At 39.5% G+C, this 18004-nt stretch overlaps 1 protein-coding gene across 14 annotated transcripts in view; it reads right to left on the bottom strand.

Annotated features, from left to right (window-relative positions):
• Window positions 1-345: 345 nt before the first annotated feature.
• Smc1a (structural maintenance of chromosomes 1A) overlaps window positions 346-18004 on the bottom strand; it is a 56366-nt gene continuing 38707 nt past the window's right edge. For 3 of the 14 annotated variants that reach the window (XM_078034743.1, XM_040281038.2, XM_040281060.2), the window contains 2 exons: window positions 6219-6348; window positions 5013-5631 (listed from right to left, as the gene is read on the bottom strand). In XM_078034743.1, coding sequence (XP_077890869.1) covers window positions 5413-5631; window positions 6219-6348 — 349 coding nt within the window. In that variant the 3' untranslated portion in view covers window positions 5013-5412. Of the gene's footprint in view, window positions 537-3401; window positions 3499-5012; window positions 5632-6218; window positions 6349-11615; window positions 17671-18004 lie in introns of those variants that run through there. The other 11 variants (XM_021719753.3, XM_078034740.1, XM_021719755.3 and 8 more) reach the window with 7 other exon arrangements.

The raw sequence follows: 18004 nt of genomic DNA, 5'->3' as shown, positions 1-18004 counted from the left end.
CTTTGTAGTGAATACTAATTTATTAGGAATTGAGAGATAAACATGTTAGACAGAAGAAGACTGGGGATATAGCTTAGTGGCACAGCACTTGCCCAGCTTGTGTAAGGTCTTGAGTTCCATCCTTAGCAACAACACACACACACACATACTAGAAAAAAAGAAGGGAAGGAAGTAGGGTGTATGTGGAGGGGGATACAAATCCTCATCCACCTTATGCGATATCAAGAGATAATATTTCAAATGGCTAAGTTAAAATAGTGTAAGCATATTATAAAGAATCACTGTGGTCCATCAGTTAAAAATCCTTTCAGATACAAGCAACAAAAATACCCAACTGACAATGGCTTAGACACATAAGGCTTTATTTATTTATTCATTCACTTTTTAAATTAACAGGAAGTGTTGCATGGGTTCATCTGCCTGATGGGGAAGCAAATTCCTTCTAATTTTTTCTTCTTTAATGTATTGTCTTCATCCTCACTCATGCTCATCTCCTCATGTTCACAAGATGGCTGTCATGGCTCCAGGCAGTACAACTATATTCCAGGCAGAAACAAGAAGGGAGGGGGCAAGATCAGCTATGTGAGTCTCTTTGCTCAGGAAATCAAAGCTTTCCCAGAAGGCCTCAGCAAACATCTCATTGGCTATAGCTAGGTCGTATAACCATTCTTAGCTGCAAAGGAGGCTAAGAAAGCCTCTGAGCAAGGGAGAATTGGGTTTGGAATAATAAAAGCCAGAAGCAGCAGCAAAAAACAAACAAAATAATAGTTAAAATAGTTGAATAGTTGATAGTCGTTGCCTCTAGGAAATAAGACTTGCAGTCAGAAGGAGTAAGGGAGGATATTGTTGGGTTTTAGTAGGTTTAGTACTAGTTTATTTTTTTAAAAAAATATTTTTTAATTGTAGATGGACACAATACCTTTATTTTATTTATTTATTTATATTTATGTTGTGCTGAGGATCAAACCCAGTGCCTCACACATGCTAGGCAAGCGCTCCACCACTGAGCTACAACCCTAGCCCCTAGTTTATTTTTTAAACTATATTTATTATTTTGGAAAAATATAAAAATGAAAAATTAAGTTATGGTTTCTATGAAAGAAAAGTTTAGGGATATAGCTCAGTGGTAAAGTGCTCCTGGGTTTAATCCCCAGTACCATAAAACAAACAAAAAAGTTTAAAAATTAAAAGTTGGTAGTAGTTTTCTGTATCCAGAGCAATGGGCATCCGTTCACCATAGAAGCAAACCTACCTGAATAGGCTAATCACCTAATCTTAGGTATCTACCCATCAAACAGAGAAAATTGTGCTATCACCATTATTCTGAATTTGGCTGATGGAAAACAGGGCAGCTCTGTGTAGCAGTTATGTGGGTTGCCTGTGGTTAGAATGTCCTGGTGCAATTTCCTGTCTGCCATTTATTAGCTCTGTGACCTTGGGCGAATGACACCTGGGAGCTTCACTTTCCTTCTTTATAAAATGAAGGCAATTCAAGTGCCGGGTACAGAATAAGCAAATATTATCCACCATGATTAAAATGTTAACTGTTCCATGTAGTGACATAATCTGAGTATAGGTTAGGAGTATTCTGCTTCCACTGAGTTAATTTTTTAAAATCTTAAACATGGGTTTGGACTGGACTGTCACTGAAAATTATTATTTGTTTTTGAGAAATGTACATTAGGAGACATGCACATTTGAGCAGCTGTTGACTGACTTCTGTTGGAGGGATCCCTGTAAAGAGGAATGAGATTTGGATTATTGGTTCCACTACAAATATTGTTAATATAACTAATAAACCATCCACTCTGTGAAATGTGCTGCTGACTACTGTGATCACCATGTGTGGATGGGGACCAGGGTCACCATTGTAAGGTGGGTATGAAAATGTACCAGAAAGAACATAAACATATGGAGAGCTATGTTGGAGCAGGAAATGAGCTAGTCTGGGAGTAAGGAATAGGAAAATGACCTCTTCTCTGATGTCAAGGTGAAAGCTGGGGCTCTGTAATGCAGGTGGGAAGCAAGTGGCTAAAACTACATAGTTGGTGGAAGATAATCTGAGCCATATAGGCTATCAGGTTAGGGGTCTATGGAGACGGACAGCCAGGAGGCAGCCCCACCCCCATCAGAGGGGCATGAGTGACATTCTCTTGGAGAGGTAATATCTATTATCCAATTTAATTTTTCCTTTCTGGTCTGCTAATTATCTGCTGTTATCCCCAAGATTCCAGTAAAGTACTATTAAGCACACATACAAAAGAAGATATTGCACCTATTAAAAAAATGAAAAAAGGATGCTATGAAAAAGACCCCTCTGGGTTACTGGAGACTGGGAAGTGTGTGTGGGGGAGTATGTAGAGAGTATGATTAACAGGTAGAGAGGGGCAGGTGAATAGGAGGAATAACTCCTCACATTTTATGGCACAGTAGGGTAACTATAGTTGACAACATTTAATTGTACGTTTCAAAATAGCTAGTAGAGAGGATTTTGAATGTTCCCAACACAAAGAAATGATAAATGTTTGAGGTGATGGATATGCCAATTACCCTGATCTGATTGTTACACATTGTATACATGTATTGAAATGTCACACCATAGCCCATAAATGTATGCAATTACTATATGTCAGTTAAAATATTTTTAAAGGTACCTTTGGAGAATAGGAAAGAATGCTTAGAAGTTAAAAATGACTGCCAAAATTAAAAAGTCCAATAAAAGATAAAGTAAAAAAAAAAAAAGACCCAGCATACAGAATTTAAAAATGAAGGAATATTGGGCTGGGGCTGGGGCTCAGCAGTAGAGCGCTCACCTCACACGTGCGAGACCCTGGGTTTGATCCTCAGCACCACATTAATAAAAATAAACAAGTGAAAAATGAAGGCCTAGAAATTGAGAGTAATGAACAGACAGAAACACACTTATGGGGGGGATGATAAATTATGAGAGAAAATAAAGAGGCAAAGACAAGCCATCCAAGAAGATCAACATCCAACTAAAAGGAGTCATAAAAATAATAGGCAAAATAAAGAAAATTAGCAAAGAAATAAAAGAAGAATTTGTCAGAGTAGAGGGATATAAGTCTAAAAGGACCCACTTTGGGTGCTTGGCAAAATAGATGGGGGAAAACACACATCTGGACATATTACTGTGGCATTTCAAAACATCAACTAAAGAAAAAAAAACATAAGCTCCCAGAAGTGGTGAAAACAGGTTGCCACCAAAGGAATGAAAATAATGTTAACATCTGACTTCTAATCAGAAACACCATGTGTTAAAAGTAATACCCTCAAAATTCAGAGGAAAAATTATTTTAACATAAAATTCTAAAACCAAACTATCATTGAAGTATGATGGTAAAAATAACATGTTGCAGACATTTAAAGAGCCTGAAATTTACCTTTCTCAAGAAGTTATTTGAGTATCCTTCTCCAACAAAATGCATGATCTATCAGTCAGGATTCTTGGATGCAAATAACGGAAACGATGCTGGTAAACTTAAGCAGAAAAGGTATTTATTGCCAGGTTATCAGGTAACTCACAGGAGTCCAAAGAATTGGGCTAAGAAAGTGGGCAGAGGCTAGGCAGGAGAAACAAAAGCTAAGGTCCTTCTGTATGAAGGCAACCACTGCCACCCCCACTGCTGCTCCCAGTGCACATGATGCTACCTACCATCATATGCCACTGCACGTGAACTCTATATCCTTGCATCTGTTACTTTGCCTTCTTTGTTGTGGACTTCAGGGTTCAGTTAATCATAATCATTGATTCATTGTGCATTATGTGGCTGTTCTTTTCCTTTATTATTTTGCCCTCTCAGTTCCCATGCTCACTTCCATTCTCCTGTCCATTGTGGTGAACCTCTCCAGTGTAATTAATGTGTTTATCCTTTGAATCCATCTTCCATGTTTATTTAGATATATGCATACCCATGAAAATACACACTGTTGTTTTACATTTATATAAATATTACGCTATAAATCTTACTGTTTCTTGCTTTCTTCATTCAACACTAGGTTTGGGGATCTACTCATGTGGCTATATGTAAATGTAGCTTACTACTTTTAGTTGTTTTATACTTTTCCATCCTATGGATATACTTCAGTTTGCTTATCCAGTCCCATGGTGACACCTAGATTGCTTCCAATTTCTACTACCACAAACAATGCTGCAACAAACAACCTCAATTCTATTTCTTTAGGACCTGTGTGAGAATTTCTTTAGAATATATACTGGGGAATAGGATTTCTGGATTGCATGGTATATACATACTTAATGTTGTAAGAGACTGCCAAACTGCTCTGGAATAGCTATACCAGTTTATACTCCCATCAATAATTGTCCTTTTTCTCACATTTCCTCATCAGCAAATGATAATATTTAACTTTCTACATGTTACCACTTTTATAGTGATTTCTCACTGTTATTTTAATTCTCATTTCTCTAATTATTAGCAGAGTTGAAAATCTCTTAATATATTCAAATTTCTACCTGTGTAAATTACTCTTCATATCCTATGATCACCTTCCTGATGGGTTTACTATCTCCTTTTTTATTGATCAATCTTCTGTCAATTTAAAATATTACAAATATAGTCTCTTCATCTATTATCATTCTGTTAATTTGTGTATTTCTGGTTTCTGTGTGTTGCTGACTCGGGATTGAAAGCTGTGAACAGAGTATTCAGCCCTTACTGCCTGCTGGGCAGGGAGAGGAACTATTTGACCACCTTTATTCCCATAGTAGAAAATCCGGGGACCAAGACTCCCACTAGGGGGGAATGTCCCCAAAATGGTAATGAGATTTAGATGCTAAGCCAACATTAGAGTTCACTTGGTTGTCCTACACCCACATATATCCTTTCTCCCATATTTACACTTTGAAAAAATGCTTCCATGTGACAATATACCTCAAATCACTAAATCTGCACTCATCCTTTCCAAAGGGAGACACCAAAAACAAATTAAAATGCTTTCAGATATAAACAATAGAAAACCCAACTCAAACTGGCTTAAAAAGTAAATGCAATTTATTGGCTCACTTAACTTAGGAGTCCATAGGTGGGGAGACTTCAGGTCTGGTACGATCTGGAATATGGTTCCATTTCTTTGTGATTCTCTTGGCTCTGCCTCCTCCACTTGTCAGTTCTGTCCTCAGGTAAGCCTTCTACATGTTCACAAGATGGCAAACAGCAGCAACAAAGCCACATGCTTCTTTGTTCATATACAGGGAAGAGGGGCTACCTCTTCCCTCTAAAGCTGAACAAAATTCCTAAGCCTCAGTGTGATGGGATCATCCCTGAATCAATCATCACTTAGCTGGGGGATGAAATTACTCAGATCAGTTTATACCAATGAAGGCCTATACCTAGAGCTGCTGGTGGGGCCAATCCCACTCAAATTGCACAGTTGTTATACAATGGGGGAGAAGTGGAATGGATGTTGGAAAATAACCACAATGTCCACTACAAGGGAATAATTAAGAAAGAGGAAGATATGGGGTCCAAGAAAGATTGGGTCCAACCCAGAAGAGTAATGAAGGGACGTCCCAGGATGACAGCTGTGCCGCAGGCCTACAGAGCAATCAGTCCAAATTGGAGCAGGAAGACGGAGGCTCCAGGAGGAAGGTATCTGGGGAAAAAGGGGATTCAAATGATTTTATACTTTCCTTGAGAATTTGAAATAAATTGAGAAGATGATAAAGTCAGGCAATGCAAGGGAAAAAAGAAAGGCATTTAGAAACTACAGGAAAAAATACTGTATACAGAAAGAAATGTAATCCTATTGGATCTTTATGGAACAATATTTACATAGTCATAAAAGCAGAAACACTTTATTGAATTTAAACTTTTAGAATGAACTATCAACAAAGTACAGATGACTTAATTATGGTTACAGACAGAATGTTAAAATATTATTAACCTTGTTAATATAAAAGTAAAGAAGACAGAATTAAGAAATAGAAAGCTGTTAGTTAAAGGTTAAAAGGTAAGGAATAGAGGATATATAACTGGCAACATCTCTATACTGAAGGCATAGGAGGAGGGTAGTTTGTTGGCATAAATAGCAGGTCATCAACAGACAATGACTAAAATTGATAGATAAGTTGATAAATAGAATATATGTATATTATTTAGAGATATGAGGATAATCACCAGAAAAACTAAAAACAGTTAAAGGTAGACTAGTAGATTTTCAGGTCAAGATGACAGACTTACCATGTATTTATCTCCACTCCCTCCTGAGATCCTGTTAAAATGATCATAAAGGAATAAAAAAAAAGTATAAAAACACAATGATGAAGAGAATGGGAGCAGGTCCATCCACAAAAGAGATTTCAACAAATTTCTGGAAGATAAGAAGTAAATGGAGAAATGGTGACTGATGAAGCATGGTGAAGGGAGCCATAGCCTGGAGTATGTATGGAGGAGATGTCTCTGAGGAAGGAGTTGGGTCTTTCTTTGTAGAAGCCTGGAGAGTCTTGGGTCTTGACAATGCCAAGTATGATGAAGGGTTAGGAGTGGGATGTAGGGCTGAAAACAGGGAAGACTGTATATCAAACCATCAATCCATTCCCCTGTGTACAATTCAAAGCAGCCAGGTGTCTACCCATTAGTCCAAAACCAGAGGGTTCTTCTCTAAGGAAACTGAACGATTTCAGAGAAAAGACCTTAACATTCTGGCCATTCAGGGACTCTGTAGCACAGCAGTCAGCTTTTCTTTAATTATCCTAAAGGAAAATCACCAGTTGCTTAGCACTGCCCCCATACACAGTTTCCAATCAGATTTTCATTGCTACATTTAAAAATACCAGTAAACAACCACGGATCATCAGGATTTCTTTGAGAATAGACTGCAACATGTAATAAAGAGACCAAAATAAGCAATCAAGGGAAAAAACAATCCCAAATGAAATAGATATTTCAAAGAATAAAAGGAGATATAAAAATACCTGTATTATCTCAGAGAGATTCAAGATTATAGTACATCCATAAAACAAGAACAGGATGCTGTAAGAAAGGAAAAGATAGCTGGGCATGGTGGTGTATGCCTGTAATCCTAGCAGCTTGGGAGGCTGAAGCAGGAGGATCATCAGTTCAAAGCCAACCTCAGCAACAGTGAGGCGCTAAGCAATTCAGTGAGACCCTGTCTCTAAATAAAATACAAAATAAGGCTGGGGATGTGGCTCAATGGTCAAGTGCTCCTGAGTTCAATCCCCAGTACCCCCCTATCAAAAGGAAAAGATAAATGAATGAATACTTAGAAATTTAAAATAAATGTATTGTCAAATAAAAAGAAATGCAACAGAAGGGTTGAGAGTATATGTTAATCTTCCCCCAGAAGGTAACAAAAAAAAAAAAAGGAAGAGAGAAAGCGAGGGAGGAAGGGAAGTGGGAAGGAGAAAGAAAAAAAAAGGAGAGAGATGGAAAACAGGAGATAATGGATAAAAAATTGTAAAAGACATATCTGTGAATTCCATCACCCAACTTTATTTCCAGGAGAGAAGAAAAAAAATAAAGAAAAATATATCAAGGGAATAATATAAGAGAATTTTCCAGAGTTAAAGGGAAATAAAAGGATGTAAAATGTGATCAGGCCAATGAATGACACAAGATCCCAAACTGAAGCACATAATTATGAAACTTTAGAACATCAAAAATAAAATTGTTTAAAAATAACAGGAAAGGGGTAAATGAAGTAAAAGAAATACTTTTCCCATTCTTCCCACCAACTACAATTAAAATCTTTCAACATTATACGTAAACAAGAGACTCAGAAAAGTGGAAAGATGGTGGCAAATGTGGTAGGGAACCAGATAGTGGAGAAGTGACAGGGTGGTAAGTTATTTCAGTTTTCACCTCAGTTATTCAAGAATTATGGTTAGAAAAGCCATCAACTAGAAAATAACTGCTCTACTCCACTCAAGAACCATAGAACAAAGTTGTGGCCTCACACTCACTGCACTAGTAAAGACCAATAAGGAAACCTAGACTTCCACCCCCACTGTTTGTAAATGGATTGTCCCTCTCTCTTCCCACTGAGGTATGGTCAAAGAAGGTTGCATACGTAGCTGGAACTCCTATCCCCACATATCACTAAGGAGGAAACTCTCTCCCTACAGTATCAATGGAGAGTGGGTACTTGGATTTGAACACCCACCTGACATTAATGAGGCAGTGTCCCCTCTTCCACTGTCAGAGTGGTGTTGGAGGAGGGAAGCTAAAACAGAATATTTAAATAAGATCTAGCATCTTGGTTGGGGATGTAGCTCAATAGTAGAGTGCTTGCAGCATATGCAATGTCCTGGGTTCCATCCCCCACTACCTCCAATATATATATATATATATATATATATATATATATAGTATCTTATAACACAATTGCCAAATGCCCAGGTTTCAACTGAAAATCACTCATCATACCAAGAACCAGGGAAATCTAACTTGAGTGAGAAAAGACACTCAACAGACCCCAACAGGTGACAGAGATGTTAAAATGATCTGGCAAGCTACCATAAAAAATGCGTCAACAAACTAGCAACATGTTCAAAACAAATGAAAAAGTAGGAACTCTGCAAAGAAGTGAAAGATATAAAGAAAACCCATATGGATAATTTAGGACTGAAAAGTAAAAACTTCAGTGGTTGGACTAACAGCAAAATGGAAAGGACATAGGAAAAAATCAGTTAACTTGAAGATAGAACAATAGAAATTATCCAATCTGGAAAACAGAAAAAAGTAGACTGGGGAAAAATGAACACAACCTCAGGGACCTGTGAGACAATTAGAAAAGATCTAACATTTGTGTGCTTAGGGTCCTGAAAGGAGAGGAGAAAAAGTGATAGGAATAGATATATACAAAGCAGTAAATCTATGACTAATCATCAGATTTTTATTTGTTCTGTACTGAGGATGAAACCCAGGGGCAATTTACCAGAGCTATATCTGCAGTTCTTTTTATTTTTTCCTTTGAGATCAGGTCTTACTAATTTGCCAACACTGACCTTGAATTTGTGATTCTAAGGCGACTTGTCATCAAAACTGGATGCTAGAAGAAAGTGGAGCAATGCCTTCAAAATTACATGGGAAAATGATACTGAATTTTATAGTTAAGAGTGAGGATGGAATAAAGGTATTTCTACATATGCAAAAACTCAAGAATATGACTTTCTATACAGCTTTTCTGAGAAAGTTACTTAAGGATGTGCTTCATCAAACTGATGGGAAAAACAAACAAAACAAAAACCCTGGGAATTAGTGAATAATGAATATAGTCATGGAAAGCAGTGAAGGGAAATCCAAAAATGATAAGCTATGAATTAGGCCTTAGAAAATAACTTCCAGATTTGAAAAGGGAATGAAGGGCTCTAGGAAGAAGGTCTTCTAGGAGACATAAAGTAGAATTGGTGTAATTCAGAGTGTTTATAGAAATTTTGAAAGGAAAAAAAAGGAATATAAATCAAATAAAATAGTAAAATAAGAAAAGTTAAAAACTTCAGAAAAGAAAAATTGCTGTAAGAAAAAATCATAAAACTTCTTGGCCCTAAAAGGAAGAATATAGAGCCAGGTATGGTGGTGTGCACCTGTAATCCCAGTGACTGGAAAGGCTAACGCAGGAAGATTGCAAGTTCAAGTCTAGACTGGGCCACTGAGACCCTGTCTCAAGATTTTAAAACAAAGTAAAAATATTTATAGTCATATTGATATTAATAGCTATTTATTGCTTTTCAACTTTTAGAATCAAATAATAGTAAAAATACCAAAACCAAACCAAACCTCTCAGTCATGTTTACAGAATTCAATGTTGTCAGCTTTGACAATATAAAAAGCTAGATGACAGAAGTTGGGAGGTTAACAGTGGGAATGAGGGCTAAAAGAAAATCTATTTTCTCATCTAGCAAAGAACTAAACAAGAAATATTGTCCCTAGTTCATAGAACAAAATACAAAGGTGTAAAATAAATTCCAAAAGTTAACCAATAAACTTAACTATATTAGAAGCTGAAAGAGAGTTGAATTTGGTATAAATGATCTAAATTCTTATCTGTCACAGAGGATATCAGTATGTAATGTCTAAAGCTGATAATTTTTTAAATGCCCACATATTATTTAGATATGAAGATAACAATGGGAAGAAATAACTGAAAGTGGTGCTGAAAGTAAGAGTGGGAGTGGGAATGTGTGGGGCAATGCAAACTCTTGCTTTTTATGTCCTTCCATATGATTTTTGTGATTTGATTTTACTATAACATGCATGTATTACTTCTGTTTTAAAATAATATTTTTTAAATAAAATGAACTTTAAGGAAAAAATTAGTTTTAAAAAGCAAAAAACAAAACAAAAATCATCCAAAAATCAAAGCAACACTCTTCTCCATGACTCCCCTCCCCACCAAATTTCCTTGTCCTTCCAGAACTATTGCAGCAGAATATAATATAGTTTGGGAAACCCCACAGTTTCTCTTCTGCCTCTCCCTTAAAAGCAGCCCCTGCTCCAAACTGGAATGTTAGCCCAAACATGGCATATCTACTCTCATCTCACAGACCTGGAAAGTCTTTCCAGATCTCCACCAGTTGGGATCCTCCCTACTCTTTAAAGCTTAACTGAACAATTCCACCTCTTCCTAAATGTTTTTAGAGTCCCCTCATAGAACACCTCTCCCTCCTCAAGGGCTTCCATAAGTACTCATTCATGCCTCCAATTATGAATGACATTTGCATACACTTTGCATATATTATAAATCTACGATTATATACATTATTTAGGTCAATATTTCATCCCCCCAATCTTTTCACTACCAGTCTGAGATTTCTAATAGTAATCTGTCATTCCCCTGCTACAAACCCTACTACAGCTTCCCATTGTTCATGGGATCAAAGATAAACTTCATTACCTGACTTCTAGCACTTCTTCCACTGCAATGGGTAATACTCTAAATCTATCCATACTACTTTGCTTAGGCAACTCTTCTGCTTGGATTATTCTTTCCTTTTCCCACATGGTAAACACCCAATTTTTCTTTTAAGACTCAGTTCCAGTATCCCTTCCTCTATAAAAGCTTTCCTAATTCCTCCAACCTGCCCCACTCCAGGAAGAACCATTCAATATTTCCCATATGCTCACTTTGCCTCAACTAGACTTCTGTTTTATCACCTACCACACTTAGTGCACTTACCTGATTATTTATGAGTCCCCAATTAAACTGAAAATTCCCAGAAGGGTAATTCCCAAGAACCTAGTACAGGGCCTGGCATGCAGCAGGAATTCAAAATATATTTGTAGAATAAATGAATGGAAAAATGACGTGAGTGAATACAGCAAAGAACAAATGAATGAATAAATGCTCATATATCATGATGCATGAATACACAAGTGAACAAGGTATGAGTTAGTGCATAAATAATGAATGAACAAATGATAAGTAGATGCATGAGAAAAATTAGCCAATAAGTGAATGAAAAATGCATGTGCCAGTAAGGGCATGAGAATGAATTTCTACCTTCACATCTTGCTTCAAACCCACCAGAAAAATTTTAGCCCTGCTCTCCACCCATCTGAACCGCACACCACAGTGTTAACCTCTTTTAGATTGTAAGAAACAAAGACACACTCAAGTTAGTGATTGGGATTTATTAAAGCATTCACAGGGAAATAAGGAAGACAAGAACAGTTAGACAGGCAGCCTTGCTGAAGAACAGAAACTTGAAAATGGTTCATGATCCAAAGCAGCTCTAGAGCCTGGCTTATCTCGTCACCCCCTCAGCTGCAGGCATCTGTTGCTACCTTCTCTAGTGCTTCCCAAAATGGTGACTCAACTACTTTCTGGCTGTATTTATACTCCTCCTACTGCTACTGACTAACTTCTTTCCCTCATTGCTAGCCCATGGCTTCTGCTGCCTCCCAGCTCCTGCAGCTTCGAGGCTCTTGGGGCTTCAGTTCCTATTAATCCATGGCTTTTCTGCTGTAGCTTCTGCCTGCATCCTAATTCCTGCTGCCTCTTCCATTCCTGTTGCCTTGCTGCCATGTGGTTCCAGCTACTTCGTTGCTCTTGCAGTCTCATTGCTTCTGATGCCTCATGCATCTTGTCTCTTCAAGCCTTCTGCTGCTTCATGGATCTCACATGATCAGTTTTGGCTCATGTATTCTGTTCCTCAAGGCTCCTATTGTTTCATGGCTTCTACATCCTTTTGGCCCATTGTTGCCTTGCTGCTTCATGGCTTCAGTTAACTTGTGGCTCCATGATCTCATAATGCAAATGTCTCATAACTTATGACTTTCAAAGGTTTCTCTTTGCTTTTGCTATTTAGTTTCTGGCTACCCCTCATCCACCACCACTTCTGCCTCATTAAATTCTAATTGTCCACTTCTTCTGAACACCTCATATTTAGGCTCCCTTGAAGATCTGATTGTTTCATGCATTTGCCATTAGAAACACACCGCCTCTATGAGGCGGAATCCTTACACCAAATCCACCTAATAGGCTTCTGGCTAGCCTAGAGATTGGCCGTCTTTAGTCAGGTACTATCCAAATCTAGCCATCTATGGCCAGGTCTGTGAGGTCACATGGTACAGAGCATGGAAACTTATGCTAAAGAAACCTCTTATAAAGGACTGAGGGCATGGCAGGTTTACTGAGGGTTTCCAAAAGGGGGCAGTGTAATTGGCAAGCATCTTGTTCAGCCTATACAGTACATTGACCTTCATGGCTCAACCTAAGTCCCACATTCTCCCTGACCACCTCTGCCTGTCCAGATCTGCAATGGGACAGACCAAGACCAAGGCTCTAGAGGTGATGTGCAAAGGGAACTTGGGTTCCAGTTCTGGCTCCAACTCTTTCTAGCAGTGGAACCTTAGGAAGCTAATTCCCCTGAGGGCCTCAGGAAGGGGTTGGGCAGCCTCTCAGTTCCCTTACAGGTCAACATTTTGGGCATCTCACTATATGTTATTGGATAAGGAATGAATCTTACCTGGGAAAGCCCTCAAAAACATCTCTTGAGGTAGGAAAGAGGGAGTCAGAGTCCTGGCTTGAAAGAGCCTCACTGTACATAGGAGGTGCTTAGCCAAGATTTATTGAACTGAATGAATGAATCAATGGCTGGGGTGGGAGAAGAGAGAGACCACAAAGCACACAGAATGTTGAACTGACTTGAGGAAGGTGCTCCAGGTGCTGAGGAGGCTGGAAGGAGATTCTGATTCAGAGATGGATGAGGAGACAACTGGGATAGGGCAGGAATCTTGGCTATTTGTGGGTACTCATTCTATCCTCTCAGTCACCCTCCACATCCAATAATCAGTCATCAAGTCCAGTTCACCATCTGAATAGCTCACACCTTATCACTTCCAATCCATTCCTATTGCCCTTGCCCTACAGCAGGCTTCTTGGTCTCTCATAACTAATCACCCTGTCTTCATTCTTTTCTCACAAATGCATTCATTCATTCATTCATTCAAATATTTTATTAGGTGCCTATTTTGTCAGGCACTGTTGCTTTCTGCAAGGGATATACTGGCAAGCAAATATCCCCAGACCCATCCTTGTGGTGCATACAGGTTATTTAGAGCAAAATAAGGAAATATAATAGAGTGCAAGAAGTTGAATAACAGGGAAACTTACATGCACAGGTGCATCCAGCATGAATATCTAATCCACTTTCACCCCAGCTGGCTAGCCAGAAACAAGGTAATTCATATCTAGAGTGCCCTCTGATTAAAAATAGTTTCATGATTTCCCTACTACCTTCAAACTATGGGCCCCAGTCTGCAGCATACTAGTCATAAGACTTTAAAAGCATTTAAGAAAATTAAGTTTGGTGAAACTGTTTAGAGGTTGGGACCCAGAATGGCCCATGGGTTTCCTGTGTACAGTTTGGAAACCACACTGACCCACTGAACTGGAGCTTTCCTTACCCCAGGGATCTTTATTCTTCAGTATTCCTGAATTGCTTTGCTGTCTCTTGCCTTCAGGACTTTGTGCATACATACTGTTTCCACTACCTGGGATTCCCTTTTACTTCCTTTTAATTCCTACCAGTCAGTCACTCAAGTCTCATTCAGGTGTCACCACCTAACTAGAGGATGCCTTCCCTGAATCTACCTAAGCTAGAAGCCCCTCCTGTACTTCTATTAAGAGAACTGAACATCAATGGTTAATGGCCATCTTATGAATTCCCCTGTCCCCCAACTAGACAGTCAACTCCTCAAAGGCAGAAAAATGATTTGACTCATCTTTTTGTGTTTCTGGTGCACCATACTGATTCCCAGAGTGAAGCACATAATTAAAGGAAGATACTATTGTGGAGTACTCGTAACTCCTTAAACCAAGGCAAGTGTATCCAGGGTATAAGGGAGTCAACTTAGTTCCTCCAACAAGCCCTAGGGATTCTACTTGAACCAGCTTGCTCTTAGAAAAACACCATGGTGTCCACCCTCCTCTGAGCACAGTCTTCACTGACTTGTTCTGCCTTGCACTGACAGGAGGTGCTGGGGGACAAGAGGGAAGAGCAGCAGGCAAGCACTAAGATCCAAGTAGAACTCTAAGGCTGTAACTAAACCACTGGAACCTCAACCCCCGCCCTTTGGACATAAGTCTTTGAAGCTCCTTTGTAGCACATGTGTGACAGGGCCTTAGCCCTTTCTATCTTGCGAGGTAGGGGCTAGTTATCCAGGTTATTTTCCACACCTACTGAATCAGATTTCCAGAGGTGGGACCAGAGCAATTTATTTTTAAAGAGCTCCACAATCCTTTGGATGTGGGGGTGCAGCAGGAAGCTGCCGCTTTTCATTAAAGCCCTTCTGTACTATTTTCACCTGTGTATATATTGCTTTGATTTAAAAAGGGAAAAGGAAAAGCTTCACAAATAAGTACAGCCAAGGTTGATAACTACCTTTATAGTGGAAAAAGCACTAGAATGAATTGGAAGACCTGGGTTCAAGCTCACACTGTTATTTGGTAAGTGACGGAAGCACAGACCCTTTTAGGGTCTCAGTCCTCTCATCTGCAAAGCAGGGAGAATAGTAATCACTACCTTTAAAAAGTTGTGGTGATCTAGATATGCCAGCTAAATTGCTTCAAATATATTTTACATAATCTCCCTTCACTGCTGCAATGTAGGTGTTTATTTATCTCCTTTTATTTTTTGGTCAGGGCTGCGGATCAAACCCTGGGCCTTGTACATGCTAAGCAAGAGCTCTACCTCTAAACTATCCCAGCCCCATCCTATTTATCTCCTTTTATAAAATGAGGAAACTGAGGCTTAGTGAGGATCTAACTTGCCCAAGTTTCTACGGCTAGGATTTGAACCAGGTCTGACCCCCGAACTGTGCCAACATTAGCCAAATTATGGCACATGTACCACTGGTGGTATGTGACTTCTTTGGTTGAACACAGACAATTTTTTTTGTTTAGATAGTCATGCCTTTTAATACGTATTAGAAAAATACATAATTAGCACATCAAACCAGTGACTTCATGGATATCACTACTTAGAATGAAACTGATGTAGATAACAATGTTAGACCTCAGATCACCTCAGGAAAAATACTTAGTAAATAGTATAGGAGGGCAATTTGGAAATATCTATCAGACACAAATATATAAATATCCTATGACTCTGCAATTCCACTTCTAGGAATCAACCCAGGTAAACTTTCAGACACACAGACACACATTCACACAGATACAGGGATGCTCCTATGTAGTATTTTGTAATAGCAAAATTTGAACAGTCTTAATGTCCATCATAAAAGAAATGGGTAAATAAAATGTGGTAGAGTCATATGATGGCAATCTACACAGCAATTATAGAGGATGAATTGAGCTACACTTAGCAACATGCGCAGATTTCAAAAACATTGTTAAGCAAAGAAATTGGAGAACAATTCAATATACCATTTGCATTAGACACAATATTTTCAGTGAATTCATATATGTATGTAAAAATATTAAAACAAAGTCTAGATGGAAGCATAAAAAACATACAGCAGTTATGAGGGGAAAGAATAGGAAGGGGAGTAGTTATAGTTGAATGAGGCTACTTTTATCTGCAACAATCTAATTTCTTTAAGAGAATGGATTCATGCATTACTTATGTAGTTAGAACTCTGGTGGGGGGGCAGCCGGGACTTAAACCCAGGGCCCTGCACATGCTAAGCATGTACTCTACCACTAAACTACACCCCAGATGATTTAATTTTTAAAAAACAAAAAAGCAAGACATGATCAGGATAAGAAAAGTATGATGATGTATGTGAATGAGTGAAGAAAGCTGAACTCATTGCACCAGGCTTTGCTGCCTCTGCAGTCCTTATAGCTAATGAGGTTAGGTCCCAACAGGATCATCACATATTAGGCCCAGGCTACCTCTCCTCCTAGTTCCTCACAACCCAAATTGGGGCCCAAGCACCCAGTTATACATGGTTGAAGCTACAGGCTTTCTTAGGACCTCCACTTACTAGGTAAACCCTGTCATCTCCCTGGAACTTTCTCATTAACCAGAACACCTCCCAGATTTGGAGGTTCCTTCTGTCCCTAAAAGCCAGGATCAGAAGCCCTCAAGGGTCCAGGCATGAGAAGGTTTGTATTCTGAAGGGTCGGCACCTAGTTGGCTCCACATGGATAATGCCTCCAGTGAGGAGCTTGACATCATTAAATCCTATGAGGTAGGTAATATTATTAGCCCCATTTTACAGATGAGGGAACTGAGGCACAGAAAGGTCAAACAACTAGTAAGTGATAAGACGTGGGACCAGAACCCATAACTGTCTGCCCTAGAGCCCATGTTCTGCTTCTAGTGCCTGACCAAATCCTACCAATTTGTCAAGGTCCAGCTCAAACATGATCTTCTCTAGGAAACCTAGAGGTGATCATTCTCTTCTCAAATTCAAAGTACTTATAACATTTGGTTAACTACTGTAATTCATGAATCCACTACATCTCCTTACCAGGACAGAGATCATGTCAGATTTAAACTTAGTATCTAAGCATAGAGCCTGACAAATAGAGGGTGTTCAGTATGTGTTTGATGAATGTATGAACGTATGAATAAGTGAATGAGGGCAGTTTCCAGTGACTGCCTAAGACTCCTATGAGGTACCAAGTACCTTTGCCCAGCTCTGGGCTGCTGTCATCCTAAGGTCTCTTGGAATCAAATTCAGCCTAGGCTCTTTCTAAAACAGGTCTCCAATATCTTTTATTATTTTGCAAACACACCCACATGCACACAAGCAAACATACATAAACACACTTACATACCCACACACTCAGCGGGCCAGGGACCCAAGGGACCCATGATTAATGGGTGATAGGTGGGGTGGTCTGGGAGGGGGTGGTATGGACAGATGGCCCTGTTCAGCTCAGTTCAGCTCAGCTTAGCACCTCCTTCCAGAGGCCAGGATGCTCCCTGTAGCTCAGGAATTTTTGCTCCAGACCTAACATCACCTCTGTTCCTCTTCGTGCTTGATAGCAGTGCCTAAATCCCATGACTACACCAAACAGGACCAGGAGGGAGGGGAAGGTTGGGTGCCAAATATCCAGATTGGTAGAGGGGAAGTTTATGAATCCAGAAAGGGCAGGAGGGTAGAACTACTGCTACTGCTCATTGGGGTTGGGGTTGGCATCTGGGTACTTGGTGAGGTCGAAGGTCAGGACTTTGCTGATCACACAGTCCCCTTGCTGAAGGAGGAGGGAGAAAAAGAAAAATAAAATTGTAAGGAGCGAATTAAGAGGGGTCTAGCGCCCCAGGACCAGGGGCCTCAAACCCTCCTCCCTACATATCTGCCCATAGCCCAGGCAATGTTTCTTCTGTGTTGAGAGGATGTGCTCAGTCCCATGTGCCTTCTCTCCCTGCCTGTTTTTGCACTCTCCTCCTTTCTCCACTGTCTGGCTGCCTCTTCCTGGCCTTTCCACCTGTCCCCAAATGCAACAGCCTTGCCCGACTAGGCTGGCTAAGCCTCCAGGGCAGGGTTCCAAGGAGCCCAGATGGCCGTGCAGGACTTGATTCCCTATG

The sequence above is a fragment of the Ictidomys tridecemlineatus genome, chromosome X (assembly GCF_052094955.1).
Source record: "Ictidomys tridecemlineatus isolate mIctTri1 chromosome X, mIctTri1.hap1, whole genome shotgun sequence".
Classification (NCBI taxonomy): Eukaryota; Metazoa; Chordata; class Mammalia; order Rodentia; family Sciuridae; genus Ictidomys; species Ictidomys tridecemlineatus.
This window is presented reverse-complemented; position numbering and strand designations above follow the sequence as displayed.